Genomic DNA, 18,308 nt, shown 5'->3' with positions numbered 1-18,308 from the left:
TTAATAGAAAAATATTTACTGATTAGAATCATAGGTCAGTCATGGGTTTATGTATTTATAATTCTGATACTAAGAACTAACCACATTTTCCCCAGTGCTTTTGGTATCTTTTGAATTGGATGAGTTTTTTTGTAGTTAAGTTGATTTTCCCTTTCTCTTGGAAGGTTATTTACAAATAAGTTTTATTTCAAGAGGAAAATAAATACTTAATACTATCTTGAACAATGGGAAGATGCTCTGTTACAGTAGTCTTCACGAGGAAGAGTTTACTTTGTTGTTAGCTTTGTAAAAACTGAAGTATCTTTTTGGGTTTTATGACCTGGTTACCACCTATTTAATGAAATTATTAGTTTCTTATATTTTTGCAGTTAGTATTTTCAGGTAAAACTGAGCATATAATATTCAATTGAGTTTCAGATTCAAATAGAATTTGTCAATGTAGTATCATGTTAGAAATACCTGCAAAAGTTCTGATCGTTTTATGCTGACAATTCATTCTTTGGCCTGTGGAGGACCTGCAACTTACTGGTTATTCTGAAGAGGTTAAATCAATTCCTTCATCCTCCAATAATTGTAATGCAATCTCAAAAAGCTAGTAAAGTTAACAGAAGTGTACAGTCTGAGTTTGTATAAATTTTTTTAAAGCCTATTTTTATTAGTTTTGCTTGCTTAAAACTGGGGAGATTTTTGCTATGTGCAAGAGCAGCAATAATACATTATGTCCATTGTTAACATCTAAATGCTGGAATGCTATAGACTAATAGTACTTCATTCATCTGAAAGCTGGAATAATAATTTTGGGTCTTGCAGAAATGAAATAAACCTCATTTAGGGGTGGGAGTATTAATAGCAATGATGAAGTCTAAATTTCAATCTAAAATCTGTGCTCTTTCCTGTATTCACTAATATGGATTGAAACAGTGTTATTTTGGTGTAAAATTTAATACTTAACCTGTGATGTTGACAGCAATATGGCAAATACATGTATTTGTACTAATTGTCAGAATACTGTTCTAAGCTTTTAAAAAAAAAAAAATTAGAAAGTTACATGGAATAACTAATTATTTGAATTTAGTTAGACCTGAATAGCAAGTGTTATCTCTCTTTTTAAATAGCAAGTCAATAAATTTGAAAAACATAAGGTTTTATGAAAGTACAAAAGAATTGGAGGGATGATTGGTCTGATCATTAGGAAAAGAGGAACAAAGGAATGTGGAATGGTGGAAGCAAACAGTAAAACAAGAAAGTGTAATCTCTTAGTGGTAACAATCACAGCAAAAACCTATGGCCACAGATTGTTACTCCTTCAAATTTCCCATTGTTTTATAGTTTTGACATTATTTTTGTCTTGTTTGTACTTTGGTCTCTTGTCTTGGTTCAAAATGCTTTTCAGTTGTCATTTGACATTTTTCTTAACTTTATTTACATTTTATTCAGTCTCTTTTTCTCTGTTTTTGTGTTTCATTCTTATACTTTTGTGGTTTTAGTCTTTACCTTCCTCAGGTTATTTTCCTTGTTGGTCTGTCAGCTGTCTCTCAGTGTTCCTCAGCTGCTTCTCCTCTTCTGTGCCACCCACTACTGAGTCCATTCTTCCAGAACAGGTGATTTTTTTTTTCCTTAGGAGAGAGGTCTCACTTTGCTTTGATCTGTGGATTTTCTCATCTATTCATATAAGCTACATTCCTACCCACTGCCTACTTATCATGAGGGTGTTACAGTGTTTCCTGCATTAATGCTTATAGTTTAACATACCCATTTAGAATATTTGAAAGCAAATGGTAATGGCAAATATAATACAATTTAAGGAAAGCAGTAGTGCTGGAGTGCCTCTCATTTTTTTTCTTCTAAATATATAGTGCATTGGTGGTAATTAGATTGGGTAGCATGTTACCTGCAAGTGATGTTGAACTTGGAAGTAAATGGCAGTTATGGTCCATACTGGTCTCTCTTTTTTGTTTAGACAGTCTGTAAAATGCAACAGAAAACAGAATTTCTTGACACAAATACTTCTGCTTTGTTCATTTTAAGCATCCTGACAGAGAGAGCAACCAACTTTCATAAAATGTAGGAATAATTTGCAAAATTCTGATACTGTTGCCGTTTGGGGGCTTTCTAAAGGAAAGACACAAAGTCTGGTTTAGAAAGGAGACATTGTTTATTCTGCGCAGGGTGCTCTGTAGAGGTCTCTACAAATCAAGCACCCCCGATAATTGTAACTTTAAGCTATTTAAACATTTTGACAAGGAAATCAGTGAACATCGGTTGAGAGTTACCCAATTTGTTCATTAATTAGTATTCCACCCTTTATTGGTTAAAAGTCCCTCTTGCTTCTCATGCTAATTAGGCGTGAAGGCTCAGTCTTTCCCTTTTTAGTCTGTGGGTCTTAAGTCACTGGTCCTGCTGCCCCCTGCCAAAATTACCTTTTACCTAGCTACTGCCCATTTTCTTCTGGGAAATCATACAAGGGTTGGGGCCTGATGTTCCTTGTTACCACTTCTGACTCATCAGCCACAGAAGGATGGATGCTCTTTTAGAGAAGTCTTTGTATATTATCTCAGTCATGTAGATTATCGCATCGTTATCGCTTCTGAACTACTGATTGGATTACCATTGTTTCATGAGGTACCGAAAGCATTAACACTGTAAATTTTATAGAATGTGATTGGTTGCTTAACTCAATCTGCATTTAAAAGCAGTATGTGTTTTTTTACCGGTGTTCTTAGCACCAATTTGGGTGTACTGTCTGTAACACAGTTAACATACAGTTCTGCATCTGGAAACTGAAAAGCTGTATTTGCAGAAACAAAGGCAGCAGCTGCCATGTTTTGTGCAGGCACCTCCAAATGAATCCTGCTTAGGAAGTTACTGCCTGCCTGGCAAAAGCTGTTACCCTCACAACAGGGTTGGGGCAGCATCACTTTTGTCCACACCTGTTGGTGATTTACCACAAAGCTCATCTGTTTAAAATGCTGTCATAGGTGAGAGCAAGATGCTTTCCCAGGCTCTCCCCTGCAGTGTCAGAGGCACCAAACAGCATGCTGTAGAGTCACTTGTGCAAGGAAAGTTGAATGGGCAGTAGATGAGCTGGTAACAGTTTGATAAGCAAGTGTGGAATTAAGCAATGCAGCTTGGCACTTTCATTCAGTTAGTATAAAAAAACTGATACACGCAGTGCGTTTGCACCTGGAGATTTATCACTGGTGTGAAAGCAGAATGCTTCCTTGCTCTTGCTGAATTTCAGAATGATTCAGTTTACTGACTGCCGCTTTAGTTTCTTCCAAAGGGCAGTATTGGAAAGGACAGAGCTGTTGTGATACCGGACTTCTGTTTATGCTACACTTAACATCACTGCCACCTGTCAGCAGCTGGCACATGGTTCAGATCCAGTGCATGACTCGCACATCTGAACACCAGAGGCATTACTGTGTATCATATCTTTTCTTACAAGTACCATCTCACTAGAGTGGTTCAAAAGAACATGATCTGTCTCCTGAATAAACTGGTTTAGTCTCCCTCAAGAGCACTGTGTAGGTGGTTTATTCTTTGATGCACAGTTGGTAAATACGTTGTTGCCTATGGTGGACTATCAGGGAGACGGTTTAATTGTACTGTAATAGCTCTTGAAAGCTTTTTGGTGTACTGAAGTTTCTTTGTTAGCTTCATTTGCAGCCAGCATTCTCCTTGTTACCTCCTAGAAGGTAACCAGACTGATCTCCAAAGTAATGTATTAGTTTCCACAGCTTAAGGACATACAGGAGCTGCAATTCTCATAATTGAAGAAGCAGTCTTGTTTGCTGACTGTTGCAAAAAGCATTTACCTGGGAATATCAATAGGCCAGGAGAGTATCCACATGCCTTTGCAATCCTGTGCTGTCTCTGTATTAAATGTATTCAGGTATTTCAGTCTAATGTTTCAAGACATTTCATTTTTTAAATACATAAGAGAGCCAACTACTGAATGTCCTTCAGTAACACTGAAGGAAAGAAGTTCAGCACAGCAGAACAGCTGCTCTGCCATTACATGGGGTATGACAGTGATTAACCTGTAGGATGCTATCATCTGGCTGGCATAAAAATCAACCCTCTCCAGCAATAAGTCCATGCTAAGATTGCTGGTTCTGTTTTGCAGAACTTAATAAAACAGGTTAAGAAATTAATGTTGTAGTTACTTCTTCTAAAGGAAGTCCATAGTTTGAACACCCGGATACTTTAAACCCAGAATCATCTGGTTTGGCAAGCTATTTTATTAAAACTAAGCAAAAAAACCCTAAACTACAAAACCTTTTTTTTTCTTTTGAGTTTTGTGTAGGAGAATTGACAAACTCAAGGACATACAGAAGCTGCGATTCTCGTAATTGAAGAAGCAGTCTTGTTTGCAGACTGTTGCAAAAAGCATTACCTGAGAATATCAATACCCTTCCAATTCTGAAAAAAAAAAAAAGATGTGTTTTAAAGTTGTATGTCTTGTTTAAAATTAACTGTCAACAAGCCATGATAAGCACAAGCTAGTAGGTTCCCAGAGACAGAGATAAAGACATGAAGTTAGAGCTTTCAGCGCAGTGACTGCAGAAGCACGGCTGGGCAGCCAGCTCCCTGCTGAACCCAGGAGCATGCAGAAGTGAAGAGAGCTATAAACTTAGCAAGGGAAGTCTCATGTATTACAAAATAGCCTGCATTTGTGGAATTGCAGCTCTAACTCCGCACTTGGAAAATTTTGCAAGTGCAAATTTTTGTTGGAGGGCATTGAGTCAGAATACTGTAAATTCAAATAATTCATATAGAAATTATTATTAAATACTTCCCATGTTCATTAAGAAGGAAAACGATTTGATTTTTAAAAAAAAAACATGATTAAATATGATTTGCCATTTACATAGATGTAAACACGCTCTACCTGTGAAAATGTGTGACTTGCAAAAATAAGCTTTAATTCATTTCAGGAAAGCTTTTTTTTTTTTCATCTCCACCGTAGTCTGTGTTTATTTTGCTTCACCTATGAGATGCTGCATCTGAAATTGATTCTGGGAATATCAAAAAGTTTCTTAATATTGACTTATTTTTAATCACAGCTTGGAGCCCCTCAGTGGAAAGTTATGAATAGGAGTCAGAGACTATGACTTCTTTCAGCTCTTGGGGAGAAGTAAACATTACTAAGTCTGAATCTACTGCATCTAATTTGCAAGCTACCTGGGACATAGTATGGCCTGACCCAAGATTTAGAAATTTATTTATTTTTAATTCCTATCAGTTGTGTCCTGCAAACACAAAATGGCTGAATGTGACTGCTTTTCTACATACACTCATGTAACACACTCTAAAACCACTCACCAAAGAATGACTCCATTTCTTTAGACCATATTTTAATTCATTCTCAGATAGTGTGATTTGGTATGTGTTTCTTCAAAAAATGTTCAATTGCTCATCTTTAATAAGTTGAGAAGAATATGACAAATTCAGAAAGCATGTTAACTAAAATAAATTACTTCAGTCCCTCCACTGTGAGACAATGTTTTTATAATTAAACTACAAATACACAATCATGAGTCACTCTGATGGTACATTATGTTATTCTGAATTGTAGGTATGACTAAAAAAATAAGTTTTCGTGTTAGTAGTGTGTACAGGGTTATGAACTACTGAAGTTTTATACACTGGAAACAACTCTTATGTATTTCCATAGGACAGGGCAACATGCAGGCAATGCTAACAGTGCTGTACAATAAGAGATTTATGAAACTCACATGTCCAGAATCAGTTGTGGTGAAAAGTCTCAATTTTTGTTTTTAAGGTTTTTCTAAAGCATTCCAATGGATCCCTTATAATCTATAGCTTTGAATTTTGTCTAGTTTCTCTAATAGTACTGTATTGTAATCTACAGTAAGTGAGCTGCTTCTTCTTCCCTCCCTTTCTTCATGTATTGCACTGGAGCTCTTTGAAAAACATTTTTAATTCAAAAACTCTTACACAGAATCATAAAATGGTCTGGGTTGGAAGGGACCTTAAAGATCATGAGTTCCAACCTCTGCCACAGGCAGGGACACCTACCACTAGACCAGGTTGCTCAAAGCCCCATCCAGTCTGGCCTTGAACGCTTCCAGGGATGGGGCAGCCACAACTTCTCTGGGCAACATGTTTCAAGAGACGGATAAACCAGTATTTCCATTGGCCAGAAAACTTTCATTCTGATACTGACTTGTTTTTCCTGGATTTTCCAGTATTTTTTCCAACCCAAACCATTCTGATTCTATGATTCTATAAAGATTGATATGCTTAGATTAAGTTCAGTATAGTTAATTTTAAGTTGTCCCATCAAAGATGTTTTTGCAACTGGTTAATACAGAACACAAACATAGAATGCAGGTTTTGCCTAGGCATGTTTGTTTTCACTTAAAAATCTTTTAATTGTTTGGTTTGGTTTGCTGGGAGTTTTTTAATTGAACATATGAACTTTATACTTGTCTCTTGTTTCATAAGTACCAGCTTTTCTACAACTGTATATTCAAATTCTTGTTATTTTGTCAGTAAAGATCAATAGATTTACAGTCAGTTAACTTACAAGCAACTTTGGTTTGGTTTTCGTCTCTTTTCCTCCCATCTCTCTCTCTTTTGGGTAAATAATTTATCATTTTGTTTAAGATTTGTCTAAGCTAACACTCCTAGTTTTTGACAGCTTCTGAAAATTGGCACCTCAGTGACACCTGCTAGTAAGGCCATAGTTGATAAGCTCCAGGCTTTCTTGCCTGGCTACAGCTAACAAACTTCTGACTCCGTGTTGTCATAGAATCATAGAGTAGTTTGGCTTGGAAGGGACACTTAAAGGTCTTCTCGTCCAACCTCCCATCAAAGAGCAGGGACATCTTCAACTAGACCAGGTTGCTTAGAGCACCATCCAGCCTGACCTTGAATGTTTCCAGGGATGGGGCATCAAGCACTTCTTTGGGCAATCTGTTCCAGTGCCTCACTACCAGCATATATTTCTTCCGTATTATCTAGTCCAAATCTATCCTCTTTTAGTTTAAAACCCATGTCCTATCGCAGCAGGTCCTGCTAAAACGTTTGTCCTCATCTATAGCAGCCTTCCAGTATCTGAAGGGGGGCTGTAGGGATGCTGGGGATGGACTATTCATTAGGGACTGTAGTGACAGGACAAGGGGTAATGGGTTAAAACTTAAACAGGGGAAGTTTAGATTGGATATAAGGAAGAAGTTCCTTCCTGTTAGGGTGGTGAGGCACTGGAATGGGTTGCCCAGGGAAGCTGTGAATGCTCCATCCCTGGCGGTGTTCCAGGCCAGGTTGGACAAAGCCTTGGGTTGCATGCTTTAGTGTGAGGTGTCCCTGCCCATAGCAGGGGGGTTGGAACTAGATGATCTTAAGGTCCTTTCCAACCCTAACTATTCTATGATTCTATGATCTTGTAGGCCCCATTTAAGTACTGGAAGACTGCTAGAAGGTCTCTCCAGAGCCTTATCTTCTCCAGCCAGAAAAATGCAACTCTCTCAGTCCTTCCTCGTAGGCATTACGTCCCTCTGATCATTGTGGACCTCCTCTAGACCTGCTCCAACAGGTCCGTGTCTTTCTGTACTGAGGACTCAAGCTGGATGGAGTACTCCAGTTTGGTTCTCAGCAGAATAGAGGGGGAGAATCATCTTCGGTGACCTGCTGACCATGCTCCTTTTGATGCAGCCCAGGATACGATTTGCTTGTGGGCTGTGAGTGCACACGGAAGCCAGCTTGTGTTCAGGTTTTCATCCACCAGTACCCTCAAGTCCTTCTTCACAGGACTGCTCTCAATCCCTTCATCCCACAGCTTGTGTTGATGCAAGTTCCCTTGCCCCAACCCACCTGCAAGACCTTGCATTTGGCCTTGTTGAACTTCCTGAGGTTAACATGGACCCACTTCTTGATCTTGGTAGTGGTGATCTTTTCAGGTTGCTGGAATTTGCTGAGATAGAGAATTATCTAATGGTGCGAAATTTTTGATCAACAGTGGAAAAAACATTGGATTGAGCAAAGATTTAGTTTAGTCTGGTATTCAAAGAATTGAAAAGTAAGATCTGAACTACATTAAGGTGGAGCAGCAGCACATGAAGCATTCCCTTTTTGATCTTCTGTGCACCTACTTCAAGCATTTTCCATGCTAGCTCTTTCCCCATTTTGTAAACCCCTAACAGTGAAAGGAACTCCAGAGTGACTAATGGGAAAACTTGAGAACATTCACTCCCTATTTCTGGGAAAAACAGTCGGTACATTTGCGAAGATTTGTAAGACAGCAAAAAACAAGACAAGAGAGTTCATCGTGTGAAAAAAAACAGCAGAGCAAACTCTAGCTGTACTTTTCAAAATGGGTCTTCACAAAAGTGGTTACACTATAATATTTAGGGTCAACTAAGAAAAGAAAAACAAACAAAAATGGAAAAAAAACCTAGTTCAGATTTTTTTTGCTACACACAAAAATAGGTCACGGTGCGATGATTTTGTTATGTACATCATAATTACATATCATAACTTTCTGTTCTTTTGCTGAGTTTGACTTATGTTTTATTTTTGTAGGATGTCACATATACTTCAGTTTGAAGATAGAAGCAGAAAGGTGAAAGATGCAAGTATGCAGGATGAAGACACTTTTGAGATCTATGATCCACGGAATCCTGTAACTAAGAGGAGAAGAGAAGAAAGCAAGAAGATAATGAGAGAAAAAAAGGAAAGGAGATAAAACGAATGTAAAGCTAGCCAGAGCTGCCTTGGAAAGTGACTGCAGTAAAGCGCTGGCTCTTTTCTAAGCTGTAGTTCCTAAAAATATCACAGGACAAGTGTGAAAAAGAATTTCTCAAGAACCTGTCGTGCAGTTGTGAAGCACAGCTTGTTTCGTAAGCTGTGCAGTCAAATGCTCTCATTGCATTTATTGTCCAACCTCTCTGAAGGTTTGTAGAATTACATGTTTAATAAAACATCTGACATGACTTTCGTCTGTACTTTTAATTGCTATAGTCACCATCACTGTTTCATAAATATGCAGCAGTCAGAAAGTTTTCAAAAAAATAAGAATTTGTCTAAGTAAGGGTGAAACCAGAAGGCCCATCTGCAGACTTAAGATTTTCTGAAAGCATACTTATTTTTATTATTTTTTGAAGAGGCATATAAACATAGAACAATAAACCCTGCCTTTACCACTGTTGCAGGGTTACAAAGATGCACTTGCAGAAATCCTTAGAATGGTCTCAGCTTTCCTGAAACAAACCTATGTTTAATTTGAGAATCTGGTCATATTCTCCTTCTTTTGAAAGACATATTCCAAAACAAATTTACAGTTTAGGAAGCTGGGATAATACATAATTTTAGGAACGTTAATTCACAAGGTGTACCACATGAACAAAAGCTGAATCTGCAGTGGTTGCTTAAATTGTCACTGTACTGGAAACATCCCTCTGGTAGAATTTTCACTGTAAAGTAGCTGGTAATGAGGATTGGGTTATTAATTAGTCCAGTACAGAAATTAAAAAATTGTGATGAGTCTCATTAAAAATATAACCTGGGTTTTCATTATTATTTTACTATCTAAAAACAAACCTCAAGTTTCCAGTTTATAGACTTTGCACAAATTTTTTTTCCCCTTGTGTGCTATTATTTTTACAGAAAAAATGGGAATTTTCAGTTCTCCTTCCTTACAGCATTTCTGATACCACAGAAGTATCAACTACCCATATGGGCAATAGCTAAAGAAGAGTGAGCACAAGTAAGCAAGGTCATTAAAAAGTGTAACCAGAGGAGCATTTTGCTGATGTTGTTTTTAGAACAAGTTCAGTAAGGTATGGTGTCCTTATCAAGCTGCTACTGCCAAATTTCTTGATAGGGTCTGAGGTGTGAGATACATAAACCTGCATTGGTGGGTTAATATGGCCCAAATGTCAAAGGTTAGATTAATACAGACTATTGCTTTAATGTGTGGTGCAGCCTTTGAGATAACAAGAAAACCTGGAGGTGTGATGTGAGATCCTGTATAAAGCTGTCATTATCCTCCTCTTAGTCTGAGTGAATTACACTGTACCATGGTGTGAAGAAGTTAAGAGGAGTTACATTCTTAAACATGCCCGTTCACAAACTAGTGAGTCAAAGTTTTTTAACCATTAAGTCATTTTTGGTCAGGCTGCTGTTGGCAAAATCTAATGTCACATGCTGTTATCTTTTATTCATTGCTTTGTTTGTGGAGAAAATTTTAGAGCAGTCATTACAGGAACTGAGCATGTCAAACCTCCATTCTGATGGGATGGAAGGGAAGAAGAGAGATGTGTATATGCATGTTGGCAGATGTGGTCAAAATGGGGAAAGTGAGGGCTAGATGTCAAAGAAATGAGATCAGTTCCAGTAGACAGCTACTGCCCCTGTAATAGAAAAATGTTCAAGTTACGTATTTTTCCTGTAAGCTAAAGTATGATGCATGAGTCAATCAGTGGGCAAGCTGACTAACTCCCCCTTCAGCCAGATCTTTTTCCAGCTACCTGCAGCAGCTGTCTGTGCGCTGTATTAGATGATTCCTGATTCTAGGGATTGTTCAAGCACAGGGAGAAAAGCTTACCTCAGGGTTTAGGGCTCTGCTTAGTAGAAGAGGTTTGAAAGGCTGCACCTTACATACACAAGGTTGATGTTCACAAGAGCAAGAGAATAACTATAGTGAAATTTTCTGATAAGTGAAGTGTGTGTGAGAACCAGTAAACATTTTTCCAGAGATAATGTATCTTATGTAGTTAATTGAATTAGTTGAATCCAAACATGTTGCCTGTTTAAGCTAATTCCAGGTACTACTCTGTTATACTTTGTGTGGGAGAGCATAAGGGCTGGTCCCAGTGGAAAGATGCTTACCTTGAGCAGCAGTCAGAAAGACTGTTGAATGTCTAATAAATATCACTAAAGAGTTAATGGACACTTACTGCATTAAGCCCAGGTTTCCGGTAGTAAGCTGGCATGTGCTTTGCACTAAGGCTGGCTATGTGGGTACAAAAGAGGAAAGCCTTTTGGAAAGGAAGTGGGGTTTGGTTTAGGAGGCTTTTTCAAATGAGAGTTGGGACCAATTTCCCTGGCAATTAGCATTTTTCTGTATACCAAACACCTACATAAGGGTAAGGATATTTGGATTAAAATCCTTCAATTTTATTGTGATTGTGAATGGAAAATCCATTTTACTTTGATGGGACAGCTGGAAGTGCCAGGCCCTGGATGCTTTGTGAAGATACTTGGACTACTTGTGTCTAAAATCAGTCTTACGCCACAGGGGCTTGGCATGGAGCTTGTGCAGGCAAAATTCACCACAAGGGAGCATCAGTAAGGAATGCTACAAACAAATGAATTCAACCTTTTGTTGTTGTTATTGTTTGGGGTTTTTTTTTGTTTTTGTTATCAATTCTATGGGATAAAAGTGTTTTACAGTAGTTACCTCCCAGGAACACAGAGTCTCTGAAGAGTTTAATAAGTGATTGTTACAAATTACAGTGATCTTCAGGGCAAACCAGCCTTGCATAGTGTTTCACATCGTTCATTGAATAAGCTTCTTTCAAGAGTTCTCAGTTCATCTGTATTAATGCCTATCAATATTTCTCCAAGAAAAGGAGAGGTTCTGCCTCTATTCTTTCCCTAGGGAAAGAACAAAACTATGCTTGCAGGAAAGAAACCACACCTACGCAGTAAAGTCACCTTCCATTTTTAAGAAAGGCAATTTTAATAGGCATCTCTGTTCCTATTTTGTCTTTATTCAGCCCAGTGACAAAACTTTGCCAGCAGTAGAGACTGACATACACTACACTATGAGAATATTAGAAATGTGTTAAAACTAGCAGACAGATTATCTCAGTTAATCAACTGAGAATCACTTAAAAATGGGCTAAGGTGTCTAAATATTGCTTTCACTAAGGCAAAAGTGGTCCTGCATTTCATTTAGTTGTCTGGAGTACAGTCACAAAAAGCTGATTGCAGAAGCACACCCTTAAGTAACTGTCCTTCAACTCAACACCAGAGTAAGAACCTTGAAGAAAGAGTCAAAATGGTGACAGTTCTCCAAAGCAACTAGTTTGCAATATCCCAGCTAGTTCTCGAATTGCCAGCAACAATCCTGCCTCTTTCCCATAGAATCATAGAATCATAGAATTGTTAGGGTTGGAAAGGACCTTAAGATCATCAAGTTCCAACCTCCCTGCCATGGGCAGGGACACCTTACGCTAAATCATATCACCCAAGGCCTCGTCCAACCTGGCCTTGAACACTTCCAGGGTTGGAGCATTCACAACCTCCCTGGGCAACCTATTCCAGTGCCTCACCACCCTAACAGGAAAGAATTTCCTTCTTATATCCAACCTAAACTTCCTCTGTTTAAGTTTTAACCCATTACCCCTTGTCCTGTCACTACAGTCTCTAATGAAGAGTGCCTCTCCAGCATCCCTATAGGCCCCATACTGCTAGGCTAGCAGAAGCATCTTTTAACTCACACCTATTTCACTCGTCATCTGGTGCTGCTATAGTTACATGAAATGTTGGATGCTGCAGGATAGCAGTATTGTAGACTATAAAGTACGTATGCTCAAAGTTACACCTTTTATTTGTCAATACTGAAAAGCAAGCAGCAAATGCAATGGAGGCAGGTGTCCCCCTCTCTGCGAAGCAGATGTGCAAGGCTAGTGGCTGAAAACTGAAGGAATGATTGGTTTTGGGGCTGTAGAAAGAAGTTGTTCTATGGTAGTGACATTTTCACGGAATATGTTTTCTTGAATATTTTTATTAAACAGCTCCATGTTCCACCACACCTGTTTGCATAAACATGTGAGCACAATTTCCACATAGTTATTATATATAGAAAGGAACATTTGTGTATGCACTACTAATACCAAAAACAGTGGTTTGACACTTCCTTGTGAAGTTTTCCTTCCTAAAAGATGCTAAGTGTGTGCAGAGATCACCCAGCTTGAAGGTGCACACCATAAGGCTGATATGTAAATAATTTCTGTGAAAAAAGCACTGTTTAAAATTGCAGGGTACGTTCTGCTTCACCACCACTGCCACCTGATTTTTTGATTACTAAGTTCAATAAGCTAAAAATGGGGTCAGGTCAAACTATGACTGAATTTTGAGCTAAGAGTACAAACATCAAGACTACCTATTTTTAGTAGCAGCTAAGTTGTAATTTCAAAACACTAGGGCAGGGTAAAATTCTAACATCCCTGCACAGAGCATCTGTTGGTAAAGTTGACATTTTTGTTTCAGGAGCAGCTGGATTTCAAGTAGATAAGGTCCTTCTAGGCCACATCTGGTAATAGCAAGATCCTCAAGAATAGCCTAAAGGCTTGCCTCATGAATCCTGTTCATGATGCCAACAGCTAGTACAATATGCCCTTTCTGCTTTGGAGCTAAAAAAAACCCTGAAGTACAACTGAAGCTGGTTTATTTCTGCCACATAGCCACTATGCCTAGGCTGCTAGGGGTGTAGTCTGCAATGCCGCATTATGTAGCTTTCCCCAGGCTGCTGGCTTGTGGCATGAGCAGGTTTTGGGAAGAGGGTGTTCCCATACTGTCTTCCTTCTGCAGTAGAAGGGTGTCTGAACTCTTATAGTTAAAATAACTGCACACCAGTGCCGACTGCCTTCATCTAGAGAACCTCAAGTCTGCAGGAGACAGTTATGTTTTGGCAACACAAAACCCAGCCTCAGACAGGATCGATAGCTCCAGACTCTGCCTCATTCTGGCAGAGACATGTTTCTCTGTCGTTACTTAAATGATGACAGGCTTGGGCCGTTAGATGAGGGGACTCTTATGTGTGTATTCTCACTAAAAGATGCTTATATCTTTCACTGTTACAAAACATGAGCTGATTATACAGTGGCTACACTTATGAGGCTCCTGCTGAATTATATGCAGCACAAAGGATGTAAACTGAAAAGTGAGACCTCATCTCCAGATGTTTCTTATCCTGCTGTAGAGGGTTAGACCAACCAGGAATGTCTACTAAATGTCATTAGTTAAACAGATAGGGCTGCGTGCATTGCACAGCCAGGACATATATTGCAAAGAGATGACACTGGAGTTCCTTGAGAAGGACTGGGAGTACTGGAGACAACTATCCATCAGAACCTGGAAGTGCAGCCTCCAGCCCTGCTTCTTCCTGCTACTCAGAATACATGTGAAGTCATCCAGGTTGGGTAGGAGGAGCTGCCCTACTGTGATGCTGTTGCTGCTCCTGTGGCCTCCTCTTCCAGCAGCTACATTACCTGCTCAGCTCAAGAGCTAATTTACCTTCCTTCTTAGGCAGCACCTCAGACCAGAAAGTCTTCTGGTGAGTGGATGCTCATGTCTGTTCATTCTCGTGTTATTTTTGAATGCAGATGATCATCCTTCAATAACACACTCCTGCCCGGCCAGTCTAATTCCGTAAAGTGATTCCCCATAAGTTACACTGGTCAAGCATGCCGCATTCCAGCCTTCTAGTCACAAATTCCTTATGGAGACAAGCAGAAACATCATACCCACAGTGGGGCTCTTTGATTGATAACCTCTGGTCACTTCCTGAATTATTTTTTTTTTTCACAGTACTGTGAAGCAAATACTTGTCCTTGACAGGATTTCTCTTCCACTCACTATCCAGCACAGATGTGGTTTTCCATTTGATTTTACAGCTTTTGGGTTGTATTTTTTTTTAGAGCCCTCTCACATGACGCAAGTTTCAAGACACAGATTGGAAGAGTATGCTTAAAAAAACCTACTGCACACTTGAGCAGGTCTTTCTTATACATCTCAATTGCCTTTTGCCTCCTTAGACTTCACCACCACACTCTCCTTATCATGCCTTCCCTGTCAGCCACTATTACTGAAGGTAATCCCCTTTACAAAATGGATAGCTATTACATTCATAGCTAGGCTTTGCCCCTCTGTCCTCTCTTAACTATCTTCATGTCTCCACGTGCTTGGCTTTCCAGTGAAGATCTGGAGAATCTGTACACCCTTAGGAAAGCCACACTTAAACTGAAGCTGCATTTTAATTTTATTATGTGCATGTGTAGTTTCTGTACATAGTACAAATGCAAAAATGCTGAAGTCAGAGCTCCAGTGAGTATAATTATAACCAATATTTTAACTATGTTTAAAATGATTTCTCTGTATATCTCACTTTTTTTATTCCTAAATCACATACTGAGTTAACACTGCACCAAAAGTGCTTTCTGTGTTCACTCTTAATCCTACCTTTAGCTCACACATAAAGGATGAAAGCTGGAAGCAGCTAGAAATACCTAATATGCCAGACTATTACACTAAACTGACATTACTTGATTAAGTATGAAGAGTATGCTATTCAGAAAAATCTGACCACAGAATAAGGATCTTCTTCTAATTGTAACCTACAATAGGTATCTGGTACTCCTCCAAAGCAGTACAAAAGACTGAAAACTAATTTTGGGGAAAAAAGAAAATCAAGCCTCTCCTTTTCCATTTTTCGGTAGTAGTAACCTCCTACTCCTAAAGCACCATTAAAAAAGCCCACAGGACCCTACCTTCACAACTCTCAATTTATAGACATTAAAGGAGACTGCAAACAAAAAAAACAACCCCAAACTGTTCTTGAACCACAATGCATCAGGAAAAAAAATGTATTTTTATAAATAAGCTCTCCAAATCTAAATGAAAGAATTTTGTAGTATGGAGAAGGTAGATGGAAAATCTACTGTTCTTGTCTGAGGAGATCACATGGAAAAGAAAACAACTCTTGATATAAGGAGCTTCTACTATGATTCTTTTTTTAATTTATGAAATGCATTGGCTGGCTGTGGAGCAAAACAAGATACAACAGTTGTATTCCTCAGCCAATGAAGTCATGAAGTTGAAAGTCCAGTGCAATATTCATAAGGCTATTTAAGCTGTACACTTGCTCCCCTTTTTGAATTGTTTGTAGCAGCAAGACAGGACAGTTACAGAATAGCCCTAGGATAGCTTTCAGTTTTGGCAGCTTCATTTTGGCAGCAACAAAGAATTAAAAGCTGAAACTCCTTATATTGAACACAGTCTGAAAGATCATGTTTTTGCAGCAGCTATTCAAAACTTGGCTTCAAAGTCATGTATGCTCTTCTTCAGAAGTAACTTCTGAGTCAAACAGATTTTAATACAGCACTGCACTCGAAGGATAGTTCTTCACCTGCTTGGACTGAGTACCTCTACATTTTTGGCAAGCAGTAAGAGATGCTGATTAACAAGTGATTTTCTATTTTTCCCATTTCTTCTTTTTTTGTAGCTTCTCTGTATGAATAGCCTGTATGATCTGTGCTCTATTATCAGGTATTAGACTCTTCCATCTGCAAAGTTATTTCACTGGAATAGCATTGCTTTGGCAGAGAACAACAGTCAGTGCATGTATAGTCATTTTAAAGAATCACAGAATCATAGAAGCATAGATGGTTAGGCTTAGAAAGGACCTTAAGATCTAGTTCCAACCTCCAAAAGATTTCCCTTACAGCTGTACTTACTCTCCCTTATGTTTGCAGAATATGCAAACAAAAGAGTTTACACACTGATCACAAAAATTATTTCAAATGATAGAGTATGGGTTGGTCCCATTTGTTCTTATGAACTGGAATAGACTTGGGAACAATACCATGTTTTTTTCATACTATACCATGTGAGCATGAACGTCTGAATAACAATTCAAAGGCATGAGCTGGTAAATGTGATGGATAATCAATTATAATACCTACCCCTGCCCTACAGACTGGCAAGACAGTTTTTAGGACAACTGACCTTTGAAGGAAAACAGAACTATGAGTGTTTAGTAGAAAGTAGGATGCTGTCATCTAGAGCACCGAAACAATAAAAGTGTGCCTGAATGACACAGAAAAATATTTGAAAGAGTTGTAAAAGAGAGAGGAAAAAATAATTCCAGCCCAACTATTCCAGACTTATTTATAATGTAGGCAAAAGAGTCTCCTTCCAGTATTTCATATCATTTTATTTTATGAAGACAAAAATCATCAGACAGAAAAACCACAGTAAGCAATGTTTGCCTTTGCCAAATAAAGAGTTTACATAAACGTCTGCAACTAAAAAAAAAACAACCCCAAAAAGCTTACTTCAACCTCTAAATCTGATGCACACTACTGGTTTTTGTTTAATTTTGGGTGGTTTCACTGCTTCAAGATGAGATCTCATATACTGGAGGGACCAGAATATACTACCTCACTGTCATATAATTTAGGCTCAGTCATACCTCAGACAATATTTTTACAAGGTCACTTTGCAAAAGTATGTCTAGCCTATCCAAATGACAATATTATTTATGCCAAAGGTTTCACTTTAGGGATGGAAGTATTCCAACTACTGTTTAATAGGCTATATGGAGAGGCTAAGAAAACATCATTTGTTGCACACACAGAGCTTGTGTATATAATATAGAGCTGAAGAGTACAGACTGATCATTGGCAATTCGGCCTAAAACTGGCCTCAGTGAGAAAAGCCACAAAAGCAATGAGCTTTTGAGTTTTCCTCTCTGATATTATTTTTTGAATTCCTGAGCTTAACCAGAATATGAATGCATAAGTGAGAAATACATCCGAATTCAGTAGCAACCTGGATATTCAAAATGCAAAGGATAGTTGTCCCTGCCCATGGTAGGGAGAATGGAACTAGATAATCTTAAGGTCCTGTCCAGCCCTAACCATTCTATGAGAGTTTTTACAAGCAGGCATGACAGCATATTCTCAGCTACAGTTGTACAATGGAATGAACAGGAGAAGAGTGGCAGGAACTCTGATAAAAAGCTTTTTAGAAATACTAGGTAAACACAATACACTCTTCATAGCCAAAGTAATTAGCACCAGACAAAGTGTTTCAGAAGGTGATTAGAAGGTAAAGTAAAACAAGCACGTTTCTTTCTTCTCAAGCTTTGTTCTTAGGTGGCAGGCTTCCTCCATGGACTTTATTTCTAGTCAATATCTAACACTTTTTCGGGTGAATTTCTGCAGGGACTGAAACCTACACTGCAAATTCATCATTATTGACTCGAATTTTTATGAGAATGCAATATATATTTATAGCGTGAAATCTGTGTAGATACTAGTACTGTTTCTTGTAAAATGTGCTGTTTAAAAGGCTAATTTATCCAGAAAGCAATATGTTTTATTGCGATAACAGGAGATCTCATTGAATAGTTCACTGTTCATGAACTTCAGCACTCAAAAATTGGAAAAGGTGTTTGTTCCCATGTCTCTATCATTCTTACCAAGGACACTGGCATTATTCCTTAAAGAAAGCCTGTTGCCCACTGTCAGAATCTCTTCTGTGCATCAAGC

The 18,308-nt window shown here is 38.5% G+C and overlaps 1 protein-coding gene across 1 annotated transcript in view; it reads left to right on the top strand.

Moving 5' to 3' along the window:
- The window catches only part of CWC27 (CWC27 spliceosome associated cyclophilin), a 123,726-nt gene extending 114,766 nt beyond the window's left edge, over nucleotides 1-8,960 (top strand). The window contains exon 14 of the mRNA XM_061475703.1: nucleotides 8,551-8,960. Coding sequence (XP_061331687.1) covers nucleotides 8,551-8,713 — 163 coding nt within the window. The 3' untranslated portion in view covers nucleotides 8,714-8,960. The remainder of the gene's footprint in view (nucleotides 1-8,550) is intronic.
- The last annotated feature ends 9,348 nt before the right edge of the window (nucleotides 8,961-18,308 follow it).

Source organism: Pezoporus flaviventris, unplaced genomic scaffold (genome assembly GCF_033815535.1).
Source record: "Pezoporus flaviventris isolate CSIRO_AGI_PZ_B2104156 unplaced genomic scaffold, CSIRO_AGI_Pfla_v1 ptg000089l, whole genome shotgun sequence".
Lineage (NCBI taxonomy): Eukaryota > Metazoa > Chordata > Aves > Psittaciformes > Psittacidae > Pezoporus > Pezoporus flaviventris.
Note: the sequence above shows the minus strand (reverse complement) of the source record. Positions and strands in the feature narration are given on the sequence as shown.